Genomic DNA, 21,215 nt, shown 5'->3' with positions numbered 1-21,215 from the left:
TGCTAGCCACTTTTTATAAACTTGATATGTAACATTCACTGAAGTTGATACCAACTTTTTACGAAGTTGATATGTAATATTCACCGAAGTTGATACCAACTTTATACATATATGCAATCGGGATCTGGTTTTGTAAAGTTCATCTATTATCTGAGTATAAGAAAGTTAAAAGGAGTCACCTCCCTCACTCTAAAGACCTAGAAATTACCACATTAATCGATGAAAAAGGAGAAAGATCTACACCATTGAATAACATGGGTTATAATTATAATGGTTGAGATTGATTAATATATGTAATAGCAGTATTAAAATATAACTATAACTTATGGCAAATCGTATCCAATATAGCTAGAAAGAGACCGACAATTATTAAATATTCTTCCTAATTTGTTTTCTTCCCATGTGGAAGACGGGAGAGACATGGGGATCTTAAGCAAGAGAAGAAGAGCACGACGTGACGACAGAAAGTGTGTGGCCAAAAGCACGATGCAACTACGGCAAGCGTGAGGCTAGGAGCGTGGAACAATGCAAGAACCAACTAGCAAGTGGTTGGAGATGGGCTTCGAATGTGCTCGGTTTTGACAAGGAGGTGATGGCGCAATCGGTCGCAGTGAGGAGGCACTCCCCCTCCCCCATGTAGAAAAAATAGATTTCCCATCCACCGCTAACCTGCAGTCGTAGGCCAAGGCGAGTTCAATGGCACGTTGACGCAGACGAGGTGGCACGCTCTGCCTTGGTCTTGCTAGCGGAGAGATTGCACTGAGCTATCAGATTGCGTGAGTTCGTAGGGGGGCATAGGGGAACCCACAACCTATCATCTTGTAGGATGGATGATGGATCCACCCACCGTCGATGAGGAAGATGAAGCTAAGGTCGCCTGGCGCCAGTGGCCGAGCCAAAGGAGGAATGTATCTTGGTTGTGCCACCGCCGACGAGTGCACAGACAATTGCTTTTTTTAAAATGAAAGCAGTAGGAGGATTGTCCGTTGTATTAAATAGAAGAAAGCCCAACTGGCTATAAACAAAGAGTTGCAAAAGCAAAAAAGCAAAATGCAAGGTCAGGGAGCCCAGCAAATCCCCAATCCAATGATGAAATCCTATTCTCGCGCTATTAGGCACCCAAGGTGGCATGCCCCTGCAAAAGTCCAAAGAGTGGCTTCATCCTTGATAATTTGGACGATTTGTCCCGTGGGCTGCCCTCGATGGTCGAAAATACGTCGATTCTGCTCCTTCCATATCTCCTAGGAAACGAGCATGATGAGCAATTGAACTCCTTCCCGCGGAGTCTAATGGACATTAGCAATGGCAGTCCACCATTCATGGACCGAATCTGAATGTGGCCATTGGATCGGGTCGATGGCAGCTTGAGCAAGCCATGCCGCGATTTGGCCCCATACTTGTTGGGTGTATCTGCAATCCACAAGAAGATAATGGCAAGTCATTGCTGCTCAAGTTCCTGCGTGCATGTGAGTTCACAGTGAAGGAGGCCATGGCAATGCTAATGTAAATGGTACTGTGGCGAAAGCGGTTCGACATTGACGAGCTCCTTGGTGCCGACCACAACCTACCGGAGTTGAAGAACGTTGTGTTCTACCACAGTGTCAACCATGAACTGTTAGTCCTAATTTCATCTATATATCATAATTGCTAGACTTTAAGGTTGAACACCCATCTAATGCGGAAATGCGAGTACATACCCAAGCTAAACGATGCCATTGATGGCTTGCAGTTTTGTCAGTTTAGAGCCACGATAGGGTACTTTTCGGTTAAGGATGAGCAATGAAGCTGGTCGATGAAGGTGTGGTCACCGACGCGGTGATGTGATCAATGTAGTCATAGGCCTTAGTGTTGATCCAACGCTCTTAGGATCGGTGCTAGGGTTTAGGTGTGTCTAGATGACGTTAGCCTCACTAGGTAGACTTAACCCGTGAGGCCCTGCCGTCCCCCTTTATATATGGTGTTGTTTGACCTAGTACCACAATCAATTGTTGTTTGACCCCCATCATGGCACGTGGTTGAGCCAATGCTCCCCATAAAGCCTCGGTTCAGTTAGGATTAGCGTTAGCCTTGGGCAAAGGTAGTAGGGGCGATGGCCTAGGCCCTCCAAAAGTTAGAGGGCCCAAGTATGTATACCCTGACCCTATACATGTATATGTATTTCTCTTCTCTCTTAGTCTCTTCTGTGCAGGCTTGCTTTCGTGCGACCTAGGTAGCCTGAAGCCTATGCGACAGTGCCTCTTCGGTTCTTCTCTTCTCTCTTAATCCCTCTGTAGCATGTGTGGCTGCGGCCATTCCTCTTTTCTTCTCTCTTAATCCCCTCTGAATCCCGTGCAGCCATGCTGTGCGCTCACCGCCCGAATCTCCAATCCGCTATCTGAATCAAAATCCCCAATCCTCTTTTATCTTTCCCGCAGCAACCGTCTTGCAATTAATGGAGAAGATTTAAATTTCAAGGCTTAAATTACTTCAATTTGCAACAGTCCTACTCCGTAATCAGTCAATTAGTCATTGCATACAAGATGCTAATTCTTGCCCTTCCTTACTTGAGGCTTGATTCCCTGTTAAATAAATCACCAATTCACCTCTTCCTTCACCAGTCATTGTGGGCTGAGCTGCCGAGGGCATGGTTTAGTCGTTGGCGAGTGAGGTGCAGACGCGTAGTCAGACCGTTGTTGGTGGAGTTAGGGCTGGCGATGGCGCAGGTAGCGGCAAACGTGGATGCAGCACAACGGCGGTTGAAATCTGAATAATTTTATTTTCTTTTTTTTTCAGGTCATTTTCCAACTATGAAATGTCCCGCGATTGAAGCCTCCATCTTCTGGTCGTTTGAGGTGCTTTTGTTCCTTATTTAAATGTAATTCTTGTATGGTTACATTTACTGTCTTATGGTAACATGTCATCTTGAAAAGTCTTTGTCTGGATGTAACAAAAGGAAAAGGAGAAAATAAGTAGATGACTTGATACAATCCTAAAAGGGCGCCATTGATAAATTTTTTAGAGTAATACAGGTTCATCTAAAGATGCTGAGGACTTAGCCATAGTTACCGTTGAGCAACGGCCTAATGAAAATTTAGATAAGCATAATGACATCAATGAAGGTGAAAATAATCTTAGTGATCATAAAACTTAGCTAATTCATCTGATACAGAACTGTTGATGAACAACTAACCTTTGCCATAGATATTTATGATCCAAGATATTGGGATAATCTCGATGACAAAGCAAGCAACATTTTAGTTGAAAAGGGGTCTATAAGAGAGAAAATCTTGAATTCCTTGTTGATACCATCATTAATGACTTTGCGTCTAAAAATGATAGAAGGAATTGTTTTAAATAATCATCGTGCACTTGTACTCGTAAAATGGTTTGTTTGTTTTGTAGGTAATGAATAAAGGGAGGATGAGCTCCTTTCATGCTTTGGTATTACAATATTCTATAAAAAAGTGTTGTTTAAGTATCAAGTGCTATAATTTTACTTCTTAATGTGTTACCGTGGTCACCAAATAACGTTGTCTTTGTGATGAACTTCTAAATATATAAGATATTTAAATTAAATTAAAATATAAATACTATTTTCTTTATGGTAGCCTTATATTTTTATTTCACTCTAGGGCCACCGAGATGTTAGAGCCAGTTAGGATTTTTTTTTTTTTTTTTAGCCGAGATAACACCAACAATAACCAGCCCGTCTGCTACAGCATGTGGGGCGAGTTCCAGGACAAGGAGCCCTACGAGAAGGCCTTCAGAGACGGGGAGAAGCGGGAGCATGAAGGACCAGCTGAACTTCGCGCCCAGCGGCATCTGCTCCATGTTGCAGGTCACTGACCTGTGCTGCACGCGTTCTTGGTCCCGACGTTGACGAGCATCAGGCTATCAACATCGTACCAGCGACGGGAAGTCAGAAAGATGAAGGTGTCGATTTTGCATGGCGCGCAACAGGGTGCTGCTCAAGCTCTCGCATGGAGAAAGCATGCGCTACCGCTATCGTCCGCCCCTTGCCATGCTCTGCTACTTCGACAACACTGCCGCCGGCAAGACTTAAGAGCAAGCAGAAGCTGAAATGCAGTGCGAGGGTATTTAAACGTATGACATCTACATCACCATCTTAGCCAAGTATCATTACACACAAAACTACATAAGCGTCATTAACAGTGAGATGAAGAGCACTCGAGCAAAAAGGCAGCGCTTGCTGTCATGTCTGCACTCCAGTAATCTTGGAGCCCTCTGGCAAATGCTCTAAAAAAGGTAAACGTGTAGTCTCTAAACTCTTTTCTTCAATGCTACATCGAGTATTTAACATGCAAATAGATGGTGTACTTCCAACAATCTTGACACAGAGAATGGCCCCACGCTCTAACATGCAAGCTATGCCGAATAGAGAATAAGATCACACTCTATCTATATAAAAATTACTTCTTTATAAAGAAAGTGTGAAAGTAACTCATCACATGGCTAAACCTCTAAAATTTGTCGGATCTAGGAGAGTACACATCAATTAGGCGATGGTGACATTAGATACGGAAAAAGATCTAATGACAACAGCGAAAAGCTTTTAACGGCGTATCTATATATTTTTTGGAATATTTAGAAAGAAAGGAATCAGAGAATCTTCAAAAATATTCGACTATCAGCTGCACAGTTGGCACACCAGATTAAGGAGGAGATTTATCAGCGCTGTTTAGCTTACGATTTTACATTATTAGGCCAAGAGTAGTCGTTGTGATCTTCAGTCCTGCTCCTAATCGATGATCAGTGAGGGCTAGGCCGTGTTGCTTTCTTTTTAAGTGGTGGTATCGGCCACAGACATTAACTTTTATTTTCTATATTTTTTTCTAATATAAAATCGATAATCCTCATACCTTCCGTTTGGAAAAAAATAGATGATGTATTTCGTGAAGCATAAATAATCTTCGTGCTACCCAAAATTTACTGGTCAGCTTCTCTTCATGTTTGCTTGCCATAGCACTTGGTAAATAATCAAGATTTATGTGTGAAAAGACAAATCATTAGATAGTGGGCTCCTAGACGGGTCTCTCTTCATGGTAGATTAGCATTTTTATTTAAAACAATTCATACATCATCTTCATCACCATGACAGATCAGTCTCACCAAGACCTTAATGTATACATTACCAAGTAGGCTAAGTTGGTCTCTGAAATTAATGGAGATCACCAAGAACACTAAGGGATTTTATTTTTCTGGCTGTTTCTGGTTTCTGCTTCTGTCAGAAGCTCAGAAGCCAGAAGCACAAATAAACGAGTTTGCTAAAAAGTGGTTTTTGGAGAAGCCAGAAATCTATTTTAGAGGATATGAACTAGAAGTTGATAAGCTAGTTGAGAATAGCTTTTCTGAAAAATAGTGTGCTGAGAAGTTAAAAAATTCAGCTAAAATTCAAAATCAGCTTTTCAGAAAAGACAGAAACATAGCTTTTCAGAGAAGCCAGAAGCAGAAGCTCAAACAAACAGACTCTAAATTTATGATTAAATTGAATTGAAAAATTAATATTTAAGTGTAAAAAATTATATTACTTGGATAGTAAGTAGCTAGCGGTGGGATTATGATAAAAATAAAATATTAAAACAAATCTATTTGCACGAACCCTTGCTAGTTAAATAGAAAACAATAGTGCCAATAAAACTCGAAACGGGCAACGGCTGGTATGCTGACATCATCACCAAAGAGACATGTCTGTTTCCATCTGATTGTTTTCCCCATTCTATGCAAATCAAACGGTTGACATGAGTTGCATGCATGCAGTTGATGGCTTAGAAAGAAAGAGAGGAGGGGTCGCGCGTTATCCTTGTCCGGGTTAAAAAGTCGCCTCTTGCGTAGATACAGCCCAGGACTAAATATAATAGGCCTGGCGAAATGTACAGCACCTTCGTCGGCTCCTTCCTTGCGCTCGCTTTTCCTGGTCGTGCCTAACCTGTACTGTGCTTCCTCCAAAAAAGGGCAGGCACCTTGATCGTTCTGAAGTTCTCCTTCAAAATGTTTCGGATGGCTCGTTCAGACGTCCGAACCTGATCTCTTTCTGTGCACGTCCGTCCGGATCAAGGCGACAACAGTGCTCTTTTCCCTACTCGATCGAGGTCGTCTGCAGCAACTTGCATTGGTATCTGGCTCCTCGTAAGCGCGCGCGTGTTCTGTCCTCTGTGTTCTTGCTGCACAGGACTCCTCCGCTAGGCTTTTGCGATTTGGATGATCCATAACGTGCCCTGTTCCAACCACCATGTGCATGCAATCTGCAAAGCATACCGTATCTAATAGCTTTGGCGCATCAGAGTCAAATGCGATAGCTGTAATTGACTAACACTGTCTTGCAGCCACTAATGCTGAGTGGACTCCTCTGTTCGTGTTTCAATTTACCCATGCCCCCTTTTGCTCAGTGGTAACACGTCCAATAAGCACCAAATCTTTTCGTTCCATTTGACTCTGGTTCAATTTGACCTTGCCGCCGGTAGTACAAAACAAAAGATTTTCATTGTCTTCCCCTTTGTGCCCGCCGATGCAAGCAGGATAAGACACAATTTTTTTTAAAACTAAATCGACATGGGAGTTGCTTGTTATATTAATAAAAATAAAGCCCGATAGACTGAAGTGCTCGATTAATTAAGGATAAACCAAGCAAAAATCACGCAACAAAACGAGTTAAGATCCATCGCAAGAGCAAACATAACAAATAACAGCCAAAAGCGACTGCATGATCTAATTGAGAGGAGAAACCACAGTAACACCGCTCTATTGCGGCTTGCAAGATCCGACGACTTAAAGCAACTACAAATAATCTTGAAGGCCACCAACCAAAATGATCTGAGAGCAGCACCCGTAGAGGAGAGTAATCCATCAAAATATGTCAGGTACTTCAAAACAAGATGAGCACTTTGACAGATCATCAACCTGTTATAAACCCTCCTCTTGCGTCTTGCCGGCAAGAATAAGACACAATCATGTGCATTGTCCCCGCTTATGTGGATTACAAACTTGAAAAACATTAGTAGTTGCGGTAGTGTAGTACCGGTACCCAGCAAGGAGCGACAATTGAGGAGTTTAGGTCACTGCTTTTTTGCTTGGTTCCCAGTACTGCAGTAGCACGAAGCTTCTTGGCTTTGCACCGAATGTCAACTTGCAAATATTTCATGGCGACTACTAGGTTCGTTCCTGCTTTCTCTTCTCCCTTGATTCCTTTCAGATAGCCAGGAGCAAGCCTAGCCTAGGATGGTCCTACGCCAACAACGCCCACTGACGAACCACTTTAGGAAAAACGGTGGCATCGCATGCATCAGCAACCTCTAATTCTCTATCTCGTCTCTCACTGAAACGTCGTATCGATCTTTCGGTGGTACGATTACTATTTCTAGTACTGCATGTGCATTCCTGTCGTTCGGCGTCATGCCACAATTGTTTGCAGAAAGCAGTCGATCGAGAACAGAGATTACCGGAGCCGTGGCTGAGTCCACATGTCGCGTCGCCGGAGCGTCGACGGTGCGTGCAAGTGGCGCGTATTGCACGAGCTGAGGCAGAAACCCATTTGGACGATATCTTTCTCTCCTAATTCATCGCTGAGATCATGCGTGCTTTAATCCGCACGCAGCAGCTTGCTTTTCCACAGGACAATGTCGACCAGAAGGTCGTCGAGCGATGGCGTACGTGCCTATAAAACCCATGCACCAGCTGCCGCTTTGCTCATCAGAGTGCACTCTCTCTCTTAGGCTGAGCAGTGATCGCCGTTGACGACGAACGCCGCAAGCTGGTTCCGATGGTGCTCTCGATGGCGGCTCACCGGTGGAAGCTCTTGACGACGCTTGTCGTCGTACCGTGCTTCAGCATCCTGCTGGAGACAGCCGAGGGGATGCCGTGGCTGTGGCCGCCGAGCGGCGGGTGGAACGACCCCTATTGCCTGAGCTGGCGCGTGATGGTGGAGGCCAACAACGCCAAGGGGTGGCGCGTTGTGCCTCCGCCGTGCGTGGGCTACGTCCAGGGCTACATGGCCTGGGGCCAGTACCGCTGGGACGTGGGCAGCGTCGCGGACCAGGCCGCCGCCTACGCAGCCGAGATCGCGCCCGCCGGCGCCGACGGCCTCGACGCGTGGGTCCTCGACGTCGACGACACCTGCCTGTCCAACCTGCTGTATTACCAGGCAAAGCAGTTCGGGTACGTGCATGGATCATCCAAGCAATGACCCAATAATTGTTATGGATATGGATCGAGTCGTGGTGGCAGATGTGTTGTAACTTGGCTTCGATCCCGCAGGGCGTATGATCCGGTGGCGTTCAGGATGTGGGCGAGCAGAGGGATCTGCCCGGGGATACCTGCGATGCAGCAGCTGTTCCAGAAGCTGAAAGGCGAAGGGTTCAGGGTCTTCCTTGTGACGGGGAGGGATGAAGAGACTCTGGGCTCGAGCACAGCCGCCAATTTGGTCGCTGCCGGCTTCTCGGGATACGACCGGCTCATCATGAGGTATAGATACTTCTTCTAGCTTGATTTGATTGCTTGTTCAACCGTTACTACCGGTAATATGCACGGACCTTATTCTGATTCTGCCAAAGTAAACCTGAGTATTGTTTCTTCCTGAGGTCACGACTTACGAGAGTTATGCAGATGAATAAAGTTATAAACTCACGATCACCTCGAAGCATGAGCACGCTCTTCCTACGATGCACGTTGTATGTTAACTAAGCATAGTTTAGTTGGTTATGGTTCCTGTGGTGGAACCTATTTATTCAGATTTAAATTCTAGATTTGACACATGTGCTCATATTTATAAAATATATATATATATATATTTAATGTCCGGTTGGTATAGAGCCTATGTCCTTCATTAAAAAAGATGCATGTTGTATGTGCATAAAAGTGTTGAGGAAAATATAAAAGTTACGACGATGGAACAGTACAAGATTGAGCCAAAAAAAAAGCCCAAACTCTTTTAGGCTAATTATGATGGACTTTATTGAAGCCTACACTATCCCTTGTAAACGAGCCTGATTTAGCCTAATACACTTTAAAGGCCTAAAATTGAAGTAAGGCTCCTATCATGAATCGACCAGCTTAAAATGGCAAGACACGTTGTGTCATATGTCACGTACTGAAAATCTGTAATAGACCGGTGTCTATCTTGGCATCGCCCTCGACAATTGACGACGATTCCTGCAACACGGTGCAGTGGAAGAAAAAATCAGGATCACATTATTAATTGTATGGGCAGCTAGGTTACTTAACTGCAATAATCGACGATTTGTGCCTTCAATCAGCACCAAGGTTTGTAACAAACATGCATTATGCTGATGTTGATATGTTCATGTGCGATGCAGAGGTGCGGGTTACCGTGGGCAGAGCTCGGTGGCGTTCAAGTCGGCGATGAGGAGGCAGCTGGTGGAGGAGGGGTACCGGATCCGCGGCAACGTCGGCGACCAGTGGAGCGACCTGCAGGGCGACTGCACCGGCGAACGCGTGTTCAAAGTGCCCAACCCCATGTATTTCGTGCCATGATCGCGTACTCGTCAACCTTGAGATCGAGCGCGTTGGTAGTTGCATGTACGTATACTTGGCAGTCTGGCGCTATAGTGGCCTTGCATAAGGGAACAGTGGCCTGACGAAGAAACGAGCTGTTCCAAGTAGCTTGAGGATACTGACAAAGTTTCAAAATTTGGGCGGTTTCTGCAGACATGATGTGAGAACCGAAGCGTGCTGTGCAGCACGGCTTTGCAGCATGGGTCGTCATCACGTAGGTTGCTTTGTTTGCTAGCTACGTGTGAATCCATCCAAAATTAGGTACGGACGATATGATGCTAAAAATAAAACTTTATCAAAATATGCTTCAGATTCCACATGAAAAAGTTACGGATGATCAGTTTTTTTTTAACAAGGATTTCTTCGGCTTATATTGAAAGAAAAAAATGATTTAATATAGACGCAAAGAAAGAACAAAACAAGTAGAAAAACATGAGACAACCAGCTAAAACACCAGCTAACGATAAAAGCACGAAGATTACAACTATTGCAACACAGATTACAACAGCCGTCGCTCACCCTTAAGCACCCAAAGGTTAGCTCCATGATGGTCTATTCATCAGGATTGAGTAGAACCCTCCACCTCTGCAAGAACCGATGATCAGTTTACACTGGTTAGTTTTTGTTTTTAAAAAAATTGGTTAAGAGTTCTAGAATTCACGGTAAGGCTGAGGTAGACATCTGGGTTGAAGCCCATGTGTGAACTGTGGGACTTGACCATGCCGATTCTGAAAAGGTACGGTTGCTGATGCAGATGGAATTTTTTTCCAGAGCAACGTCTTATAAATCCTAAAGAAGTTATTATATAGATTCTCCCACTTTATACGTCCATCTCGTTTAGTGTATACGCATCGATTTGTATCATCTGATTCATTTTATCCAATAGTTTATATTGGTTTGCATCATCTAATTCATTCTATCTACTAATAGTTTATATCGATTTGATGGTCTACTGCGCCATCTAATGACTTAGGGCTTTAGGATGGTCCTGCCACTCTCCACCTAGCCCCCTTTGCCTGATTTATGGAGAGAAATAATTCTCCCACAATTTATAGAGATTAAGTAATTATCTTCCTATCTCTTCGATAAAGGAAATAATTAATTTTAAACTAGTCATGCAATTTGGGCGGACAATTTTGCTAGTACCATAAGAAATGATGGCGCAAATGCTTATACATCCACTGTAGGAGGCAGGTGAATCCGGCAAGATGTGAATCATTCTGCACATGTAGCTATCCGTCGGATGCTAGTCGCGCAAGTAATCGCGTCCTAAAAGCAACAAAGATTTGTTCCCCTCCCTGTCCATGAGAGGAACAAGGATGAAAAATATGTGGCAAAATCGCTTTCATGCTCTCGATATTTCCCTCCTGGCGAAACGAGCGGCCCCCGGCCAGCAACAGCAGCATATGAAGGAGACCGCGACATCCGTTCCATCAAGCCCGGCACCCGTTACCTACCTCTGCACATGGTCCTGTGCACCCGACTTATCAGAATTATTCATGAAAAATTAGTTAAAGAAAAGTTGTAGAGTTCAAATAATATATATGTATCAATTGAGAAGGATAGACGGCTGAAATAAATCGTACGTGACTAAGCGCATTTTTTTGGGTCTTACATTTCTATGCGCCGTGCAGGTGCAGCAGCCCCGAGCTGCACGAGAAAGTATCGCCAAAGTTGGCGTCCCCACTGAGCCTGTTGCAGTCTCGCAGAGCAGCAGTCTGCCTAAATATATGGATCGGTCTCCCGAGCAATCCCCATTCCCTTGAGTTGCACTCTGCACATCGGCGACTGCAACGGCGGTGTACCGGAGGAAGAGAGGGAGATGGAGGTGGAGATGGTGGCGGCGGCGACCTTGTGCTGCGTGGGGGCTTGCACGCTGGCGCTGTACCTCTACCACGTCCTCTGGCTGGCGCCCGGGAGGGTGCGCGCCGCGCTGAGGAGCCAAGGCATCGGCGGGCCGCGCCCTTCATTCCCCTACGGCAACAGCACCGAGATGAGCCAGGCGGCGGCCGGCGTGAAGGCACCGTCGGCGGCGGCAGCGTCTGGGCACCGAGGCATCGTGCACGACTACCGCCCGGCCGTGTTTCCGGCGTACGAGAAGTGGAGGAAAGAGTACGGTACGCAATTACGCCTCAGATTAAGGTTTAGCGGTTCATGCATGGACTACGATTGGTTGGATGCTTACCTCGATCGAGCAGTACTACTGACCATGCCTTTAGATGTAGTCAAATCTTGATGGTTTCCCCCCAGCAAGAGCCAAAATTTGATGGTTAACAAGTAAAAAACATTGCATATATATTGATCGATCTCGCATGGTGCTTTATACATTTGAGTAGAAGAAATGTCGGAATAAAACCACTACATTATTGATCGAAAGGGGTATATGGTTGCTGCCTGTACAGAAATAGCAGTCTGATCTGAAAGAAGAAACAATGGTTGAATAGCAGTGTGAACTAATCTGGCTATACTAACTAGTAGCTAGCTAGACATGTTTCATGGCGAATAGCAATCTGGTCCAAAAGGAGAAAAACAAAGATTCACGGCCTGTTTTGCAGAGCTTATAAAGCAACTTCTTAGCTAAAATCAGGAGAGTTCTGATAAACAGTAGCTTTCAACTTTTAGCTCTATGAGTGAAATCTGTGACATCGATATTTGAAATAAACTAGAAATTAGAGAGCTAAAAAAACAGCTTCTCCTGATTCACTAACTGCATAGAATCACTTCATCCGTATAGTTTATTCTAGAGAATCACTGTAGAATCACTTTTAGTCACGTAATCACTTCCTCAAAAATTTATTTAAATCAGAAAAAGCTCTACCAAACAAACTCTCAATACCATTTTAACTGATTCGCCAATGCACGAACATTGCTACACCGAACGATTAAACTAGTCCCACGCGCCCCTTTTGATCCATTCAACCTAGCTTGAGTGGTATATATTCATAGTGCTTTTTTCTGAAAACAATTGTGCGGTAGCTAGTGTCTGGCTTTCTTTGCCATCAGAATCCAAATCTTTGAGGTATATTTTTGAAAGAGAGCAGCAACCTTTAGGTTGTGATATTTGTGTCAAATCATGTATGTGCCTACCACACAAGAGATACGATTTGTTGAGCTTTTCATTCTTGTCACTCCGTGAGTACTTCAACAAACCATGGATTTGCCCGATACTCCCTCCCCTCTCAAATACTTTAGTTTTTAACAAGATACGGCCAACTTTTGAAACTATCAGTAACTTTTAATATATTTAGTTTAAAAATATAAAAAATCATATGTAGATTTTTCTTGAAAAATATTTTCATAATCGTATTAATTTATTGTATTTTATAAATATCTTCACATAAAAAATAGTGGTCAAAGTTTCATTGAAGACTGTGCCATGATAAAAACTTCAAGTATTCTTTGACTCCAGCGAGTACATAGCAATTAATGACCACTGAGCTAGTGCTGTCCTTTTTCAGGATTCTATTAAAAAGATTAGTCCATGCCTGCGTATTACATAAACAATATAAGCATTAGGCAAGATAGAGATAAGGACGCACGATATTGTCATTGTTGACGGTGGCTTGAAAGTTCATCAGGTGAAGGTAGCCAGCCTTTCACCTCCGGTCTATATATATATATATATAAATCTCATGCCGCAGCTTTTGTAAGTTCTTACTGTTTTCTGCTAAGACAGGGTGGCCGATAACCCGATAAGGTAGCTAGCTGCTAGCCAGCTAGATGAATGAACTGGCCGTCTGGATCACCTAGCCACCCCACACGGGGGCACCCATGGGCGCACGACACATGGACGCGCCACTGCCTGACCCTACCGAAACGATGTCTCGCTGCCATGTCGCCGTCGCCGCCCGCCGCCGGCCCCGCGCGGCTCACCTGAGATCAATCTAACCATCTGGTTTTGATCTGATCCTCCCGCCGCCCACAAGCGACAAGGTGCTGTCTGTCCTTGGCTCCTTTGCTGCTCATGTCGATCTGGTCCAGCAGCGAAAAGTGAATCAGAGATTGCAGTGCACTGCACTTTGATTTGCTCTCCTTTGTCCTATTGCCAAAAGTTGCAGTACTTGCCGATTCTCAGACGCATCGATCACGCGTTCATGCGTGAGTGGAGGATCGTTTGGTAGCTAGCCTGCTAGCACTTTCCAATCTGCCACGCAACGAAATTCTGGCATCTTTCTGTCTCTCAAGGGTCAAATCAAACGTGCGTGCAACGCACTGTGAATCCACGATCGTCATCTTGGATTTCCGGCTGATTAGCTATCGGTGATCCAGTGGAAGTTTTAATTTCATAAATTACTGGTGGATCGATTTTAACTGCGCTCTTGATTGTGTGCAGGCCCGATATTCACGTACTCGATCGGAAACATGGTGTTCCTTCACGTCAGCCGGGAGGATGTGGTCCGGGACCTGAGCCTCTGCCTGTCGCTGGACCTCGGCAAGAGCTCGTACATGAAGGTGACGCACCGGCCGCTCTTCGGCGACGGCATCCTCAAGTCAAGCGGCGAGGCCTGGGCGTACCAGCGGAGGCTCATAGCCCCCGAGTTCTACCCCGACAAGGTCAAGGGCATGGTGGATCTCATGGTGGACTCGGCGCGCGCGCTGGTGAAGTCATGGGAAGACAGGATCGGCAGTGGAGGCGTCTTGGAGCTCAAGATCGATGACGACTTCAGGGCCTACTCCGCCGACGTGATCTCCAGGACGTGCTTCGGGAGCAGCTACGTGAAAGGCAAGGAGATCTTTGCGATGATCAGGGAGCTGCAGAAGACGGTGTCGAAGACGAACTTGCTGGCTGAGCTGACCGGCCTGAGTTTCTTCCCGACGAGGAGTAACCGAGAGGCATGGAGGCTTAACAGGATGGTGCGCCAGTTGATGCTGGACGTCGCAAGGGAGAGCGGGGACGACCATAGGAACCTACCGAACGCGATGCTCCGCAGGGCGGCGAGCTCCGGCGACCGTGCGGCGGCGGAGAACTTCATCGTGGACAACTGCAAGAACATCTACTTCGCGGGGTACGAGAGCACGGCGGTCACCGCCGCCTGGTGCATGATGCTCCTGGCGCTGCACCCGGAGTGGCAGGACCGGGTGCGTGACGAGGTGCAGCAGGCGTGCGCCGCCGCGGCACCGGACTTCACGTCTCTCCGGAAGATGAAGAAGGTACTGTTGAAAATAGTAGTACTTTTATATTTAATTTAATTTTTAATATAGCATAAAGAAGAACATTGAAAAAAAAAATATCGACTAGTCCTGACTAGCTCCTGACTGAATTCAACTAGCCACGAGTAGGATTCCACAAGTAACAACAAGCCTCGATTAGAGTATGTCTTCAATAAGATATTCGAATAGTTATTCAACCAACAGATGTACTTGACTAGGTACTCGAGTAGGATTTACGTACGTACCTGATGACAACGTGAGATGCAGATGCCTCCGCGATATTGATGCACGATGCAGTAGACGATGACGAATATGAAGTAGTCGATGCATAGGCCACCGTGATATCAATCCAATAGGCGATGACAAAGACGAATTAGTTAAAGTAGATCGCGATGATGTAGAGGAAGCAGATCGTGAGCAGTCATGACGAGCGCTTCCTAAAAACATTATTCGCCCTCTCTCAGTGCAGGATCCCTAGGGTGAGAGGTTCCGAAGACATGCTCTTCCGTTCGTCGGTGCACGCTGACGCAGCGGGATGGAGTAGACTACGTGCGACAACGTAGCAGATAGAAATTGGCAAAACCCTAATTGTGTGTATGCAACTCTCGTCTATATTTTGTGTGACGGCTAGGAGATATATATAGAAGGAGAGTCACGCGGTTGAGACGCACCATGATCGGAGTCAGTTATGCCACCACGATCGTAGTCTTGATCGACACGATTTTTATATATTTATCCGTTTGCCCACGCAACAAAAATAAATAAAATGGCAAAATAAGACTGCACCTGCGCAAGCAACCAGGTCCGATTTTAGTGGACCATTCACGCATGTGCCACATGCCCGCGCCCTCCGCCCTCGCCACGGCCTAGCCCGATGAGGCGAGCGAGCACGCGTATATTCTTCTAGTCCTCTCATATACACATGCTTAATGAGTGGATGAGAGAAAATCTTTTAAGTTGGTCTTCATCTACCTCAACTAGTAAGGTGAGACTAAAGAAACACACATCTCTCACATGGTTAGGTATTTGAGATTTATTTAGAATTATACAAATATAATGGACTAATTCCATATATTCTAACAATCCCCCGTAAGATTTCAAAGTCCTACGAAGATTTTCCTTTTTCTTAATATCGTTTGATATATCAGTATTTCAGTGAAGACTATTAAGTTGAACATCCACCTAGAACATCAATTTATACTCATTCACAACTTAGACAATTGATGAAGTCTTGAATTGCAAGTTATCGAGGGTTAATCCCTGACAATGATTCCAGAATGTATCGGTGGAGGGGCGCGTATGCTATGAACTCAAGAACACGAGGGTTATCCAGGTTCAGACCTCCAGAAGGATAATAGCCCTACATCTTGTGTATTTGGTTATCAGTATTTCGAAACTGGTCCCCCCCTTACAAGCCGAGTCCTCCTCTCTTTATATACCAGAGAGAGGTAGAACTTACAAGTGGGCCTCTTTTGCTCTAAATATACTATCGAGCCCGTCCCATCTGTCGGACACCTCCATGCTCACCTCACCTCTTTCAGTTGGCCTGCCCTGTCCCATCACTGGTCTCGCACACACGCCTGTGAAGCAGCCTGCCACGCCTACGAGCCCGTCCCGTAGCATTTAACAGTACGAGATGGGGCATGGCACCTCTGTACTGGCCACGAACTGTTCGCCATGGAGGAGTGCCTTGGGAAGGAAAGACACTTGAGTGGAAAGCACTTAATGAGAATAGACTGGTTTGGTGAGTCCCTACCCCGCGATCAGTGAAGGCTGGTCTCTGGATTTCCTTCTGTGGTAAGGATCCTGGTCGCAAAGGCGTAGGCTGGTCGCGTGAGCACAGACTGGTCGCGCGATGGGACCCTGATCTGAGAAAAAATCTTCTGCCAACTAGAATTGCCAGATGTGTGACTATAGAACAAGAGACCCCATATTCTATACACTGACAGTAGCCCCCAAACTTCCTCACATATGTGGTGGTCTGAGCGGTTTGTCATGTGGTCATGGGTAGAACTGGTCTTGCCACCTGGGACCTAGGTCAACACGAGCGACCCTGAGAGTGGTCGTCAACACAGTCCACTTTCGTGCCGGGAGGTTTTAAACTTCCAGAGAGAGAGAGAGAGAGAGAGAGAGAGAGACAACGTGGGGGGGGGGGGGGCGAGAAAACGTCATGGGAGAGATACATTAACTTCCGTCAAACCTAAGTGAATTTTTTAGCCCCCTACACGTGGCCTTTCGAATTTTGAGATGGTTGGGCTCCGCGCGTTGGTTGCGGATATCTCGTCGATCTTATAAATTGGAAATCTTAAACTTGCCCACAAAATCCTTTCGCCATCTCTCACAGCTCCCAGGCCGTAGCGCTTAGAGCCCTTCGTCCCCATCTCTACCCATGTTCTAGCAGCCACCCCCATCGCCGTAGATGGCGTCGCACACCGATAAAGAGCTAGATTTTCATAAGTCCAGGTGCACTGCGACGAAGCTAAAGCAGATGTACGATAACCGTCTACTCCCTCTCCGTCTCTCTTCGGGATCTGCCTGGGGGAGGAAGTGTCTGCTCCTCGCATGGGGAGATCGTGATGTTCGCTCTTTCTTTTTGGCTGGCCTCATGCCGTCCTTTTCCTAATTCTTCTCCACCGTCATCATCTTCTACTAAATTTGCCACCACCACCTCAATCCCAATTTCATCATCATGTTGAGCGTTTTTGCTCACATGTCTGAGAACTTTATCGGGGTTGAGTTATGCCTTGATCTCTTTAGGTATTTTTACACGGCCCGGTTGCAGACCAGGACGGCCATCGAGAGCAATGGTTTTGCCTCCACAACGGTACCGTGCCTACCTTGAGAATAATTCCATGTTTGATTGGGGCGAATAGGGAGGCATTCTCTAATGAATAATTCATGTTCCTTACAGAATAAGTCGAAATCACTCGTGACATATTCTCCACCACGATCCAACGTAAGTCTTTTGATTTTTCTTTCCAATTGATTTTCAACTTCTGCCTTATAGATCTTAAAGTAGTCTAGAGCCTCATATTTATATTTCAACAAATGCACATAACAAAATCTAGATATATTATCAATTAAATTCATGAAATATATTTTTCCACCATTCGTCAACACACAATTCATCTTGCAAAGATCTGAATGTATGATTTCTAATGTTACCAAATTTCTCTCCTCGACTGCATTGTGAGGCTTTTAAGTTTGCTTAGATTGTATACAATTTTGTTATTTTGAACCTTTAACAACGGAAAAAAAATCAGAATTAGATTCAAGCTGGAAAACTGAGTCATACAACCAAAGTTTATGTGACATAACCGTGAGTGCCAAACACTAGCCTCATCTCTGTTAATACTGCCACAAATATGGTTCACAGATTTATTACAGAAACCATAAAGAGAAAAGTGGAACAATCCTCCGCACTCATAGTCTTTTATCAATAAAAAGTTCATGTTTTGACAGAACAACTTTATTGGACTCAAGTACCACCTTAAACCTATTTTTATACAGAAGGGAACCGCCAACTAGATTCTTGTTTATCGAAGGACATGCTATATGTTCCTCAGCTGCACTATCTTTCTCGAAGTAAACTTCAGATCTACCGTACAATTACCATGAACATAAGAATGAGATCTATTCCCCAATAAGATGGAAGAATCTCGAGCGGCCTGGTAAGAAGAGAATATTCAGCACAAACGTGTACATTAGCCCAAATATCAATCCACCAACTAGTAGACTGATTCACTGAAAGAACATTAGGTAGATTATCGTACCCACTAGTTTCATCTCCAGTGTTTTCAATGGTCACGTTGACAGATTTGGTGTTCTTCTCTTGACTAACCTTTCTTTCTTTGTGGTCTCAACAATATTTGGCCCAATGGCCAACCTCACCGCACATGAAGCAAGCTTTATCATCTTTATTCATATTCTTCTTCTTGAAGTTGGTGGTTTGTTTAACCTTGTTATTTTTTCTTTTTGTACTTGCCGTTAGAGGATTATTGCACTACATTTGCGTTGGGCTGTCCATCGCCTCATTTGTTATGTATATCCTTAGCTCGATCTTTCTCTTCAATATCAAGAGACGCGATCAAACTTTCAACAAAAATATCTTATCTCTTGTGTTTTAGAGCAGTGTCAAAATTCCTCCACGAGGGAGGTAATTTGACAATGATACCCCCAACCACATACTTATCAGTAAGGTACACTTTAAGAGCTCGAATTCTTTTACAATGCATTGAATCTCATGAACCTGCTCGACTACCGATCGATTATCAACCATCTTATAGTCATGATATTGCTTCATGATATACAGTTCGCTGCTTGAGAATAGAAACCCTTTTAAGTTGATCTCCCTCCACCTCAAATAGCAAGATGGACTAAAGAAACACACGTTCCTCATATGATGGAGCCTTTAAAATTTATTTAGAATTATACAGATATAATAAGCTAAACTCATATATTCTAACAATTACAAGTCAATTACAGTGCCATGCATACATGAACGTACCGTACGTGCTTTGATCTGACCGTGTGCCCGAATATTGCAGCTGACGATGGTGATCCAGGAGACGTTACGGCTGTACCCGGCCGGCTCGGTCGTGTCGCGCCAGGCGCTGCGCGACATCACCCTCGGCGGTGTGCGCGTGCCGGCGGGCGTGAACATCTACGTGCCGGTCTTGTCGGTGCACTTGGACCAGGAGCTGTGGGGCGCCGACGCGCGGGAGTTCAGCCCCGAGCGGTTCGCGGCCGCGCGGCCGCAGCCGCATGCGTACCTACCGTTCGGCGCCGGCGCGCGCACCTGCCTCGGGCAGGGCTTCGCCATGGCCGAGCTCAAGGTCCTGCTCGCGCTCGTGCTCTCCAGGTTCGAGCTGAGGCTGTCGCCGGATTACAAGCACTCACCGGCGCTCAGGCTCATCGTGGAGCCGGAGCACGGCGTGCGACTCGTGCTGAAAAGCGTGTAGCCAAGTGCTAACTTGGCCTGGTGGGAGACCGGAAATCTATGGGCTGATTGTTTCGTACGTTTAGGGCCCGATTTACACGGAAATATCGTCCCACCTAATAATCTGGTACTGATGATGATGTTGATGGAATGAGTTTGGGCTCGGCGCAATTGCACTGTGCGGATTGGAGAATTGGTTTGGAACGAAGGAGACTCTCTCAGGTCGGTGTTTTCACTCCAAAAATTCTTCCAAAAAAAAGAGTTCTGCAGACATTGCCCATGTCACGGCGCAAATGACTGCGACATGAGCTACATGTGAGGCAAGACCCGGATGGCCCCATGGTCCTTCATGTTAAATTGATCTCGACTCTAAGTATCACATATCTTAACTAATTGCCGAGTTAAAGAGAGTTACATCATCTTTATCCTGTGTTTTAATCGAAAGCGCAACCAACCATTGGTTACAGTCCCGTCTCGCTCTACGCCACATAAAAAGGAGGAGCCGGTATCTCATAGGCTAAGGTTCTCATGAGATTTAAGACGCATTTGGTTAGACGCCGCAACTTGCCACACCAAGTTAGATATGCGCTTGTTACGCTACCGCACTTTGGCATGCCAAATAAAGTTAGGCGAGTTAAAGGTGCTTCGTCGCAGGCCACAACATTCTTTGCCAAATGTGTGGCGATGGCTTAGGCGCAGCACACATGTGCACGCTGTGGTCGCCTCCTATTTTGGCGCGAAGCAAAAAATCACCCGTAGGGAGAAAAATCGTGCAAAGCATCTGGAAGCTCGTGCACTCTCTTCCTTTTCTCTCGGCCATCTTCTTTCCCCTTCCTCTTCCTCGTCTCCATATCTCACTCTCGATCTGCAGCCCCTCCCCAATCCAGACCAAAATCTCTCTCCATCACACACAAATATCATCTGCTTCTCCATCCTAACCAAATTCCTCTCTCAACCCCCTCAAAATCCATCTCCAAATCTGCCTCCTTCAAGAAAAAGATGTGTTTTACCGGTGTACGGAACACGTAAGGCAGCAAGGGTGCAGCCAGCCCACCGAGATTCCAACCCTGGTGTCGTACCTCTCCGATTAAAACCTCCAATGTGTGGATACGGTTGAGCCCATCATGGGACCTGTGGTGATTGCTTCACTTCACTCTGGGCAATCTAGTCTTCACCAACTCAAAGGTATGGTGCTGCTCCTTCTCATCTTCCATGGTTCCTCTACTCACCCTTTCTAATCCCTGTAGTTATCACCACATGAAGTCTTCTCTACGTCTGTGTCTGCTGCTATTGCTGGCTCCATCTCTCTTTCAACATGGGGAACGATAGAAAGAGGAAGTGATTTTTTGGGATTGAGAAAGCTAGAGGGAGGAGACTTGGAAGGGTGTGATGGGCCGGTTTAGGAAGTCTGGGTTTTGCCAATTGTTAGGGATTTGCTGCTCGTAATTGCTTTTTTTTATTTCTGTGATTACCGTGTTCTTTTTGTCTCTTTGCATGACCTATACAGCGTCATCAGTTAGAGGGAGAAGAATGTTGGGCCGGCCTTTGAAAGCTCTTTGGTGGGCTGATCCATTTTGCTTACTCGAATAAATATTAAGTTCGTTATTTTCTAAGGAAA

The 21,215-nt window shown here is 45.4% G+C and overlaps 2 protein-coding genes and 1 long non-coding RNA gene across 3 annotated transcripts; all 3 read left to right on the top strand.

The window, feature by feature from the left end:
• The first annotated feature begins 7,621 nt into the window (after positions 1-7,621).
• LOC133893102 (acid phosphatase 1-like) lies at positions 7,622-9,897 on the top strand. Its single transcript, XM_062334066.1, has 3 exons — positions 7,622-8,151; positions 8,251-8,457; positions 9,309-9,897. Exons 1-3 carry the CDS (start codon positions 7,757-7,759, stop codon positions 9,484-9,486), a joined length of 780 nt encoding a protein of 259 aa, XP_062190050.1. The 5' UTR covers positions 7,622-7,756; the 3' UTR covers positions 9,487-9,897.
• A 1,225-nt stretch (positions 9,898-11,122) lies between these two features.
• LOC133893101 (cytochrome P450 714B1-like) lies at positions 11,123-19,801 on the top strand. The gene is made up of 3 exons (XM_062334065.1): positions 11,123-11,624; positions 13,841-14,658; positions 19,206-19,801. The coding sequence occupies exons 1-3, from the start codon at positions 11,330-11,332 to the stop codon at positions 19,617-19,619; spliced, it is 1,527 nt and encodes a 508-aa protein (XP_062190049.1). The 5' UTR covers positions 11,123-11,329; the 3' UTR covers positions 19,620-19,801.
• An 895-nt stretch (positions 19,802-20,696) lies between these two features.
• LOC133893100 (uncharacterized) lies at positions 20,697-21,215 on the top strand. The gene is made up of 2 exons (XR_009904445.1): positions 20,697-20,782; positions 20,845-21,215. It is a non-coding gene; the product is annotated as an uncharacterized LOC133893100 (long non-coding RNA).

This window comes from Phragmites australis, chromosome 15 (genome assembly GCF_958298935.1).
Source record: "Phragmites australis chromosome 15, lpPhrAust1.1, whole genome shotgun sequence".
NCBI classification, from domain to species: domain Eukaryota; kingdom Viridiplantae; phylum Streptophyta; class Magnoliopsida; order Poales; family Poaceae; genus Phragmites; species Phragmites australis.
Note: the sequence above shows the minus strand (reverse complement) of the source record. Positions and strands in the feature narration are given on the sequence as shown.

Bases quoted from the DNA above. Each gene is read 5' to 3' on its own strand.
- LOC133893102 (XM_062334066.1), top strand. From the start codon at position 7,757: ATGGTGCTCTCGATGGCGGCTCACCGGTGGAAGCTCTTGACGACGCTT. The intron at 8,152-8,250 runs GTACGTGCATGG...TCGATCCCGCAG, and splicing joins TACCAGGCAAAGCAGTTCGG to GGCGTATGATCCGGTGGCGT. The intron at 8,458-9,308 runs GTATAGATACTT...TGTGCGATGCAG, and splicing joins TACGACCGGCTCATCATGAG to AGGTGCGGGTTACCGTGGGC.
- LOC133893101 (XM_062334065.1), top strand. From the start codon at position 11,330: ATGGAGGTGGAGATGGTGGCGGCGGCGACCTTGTGCTGCGTGGGGGCT. The intron at 11,625-13,840 runs GTACGCAATTAC...GATTGTGTGCAG, and splicing joins GAAGTGGAGGAAAGAGTACG to GCCCGATATTCACGTACTCG. The intron at 14,659-19,205 runs GTACTGTTGAAA...CGAATATTGCAG, and splicing joins CTCTCCGGAAGATGAAGAAG to CTGACGATGGTGATCCAGGA.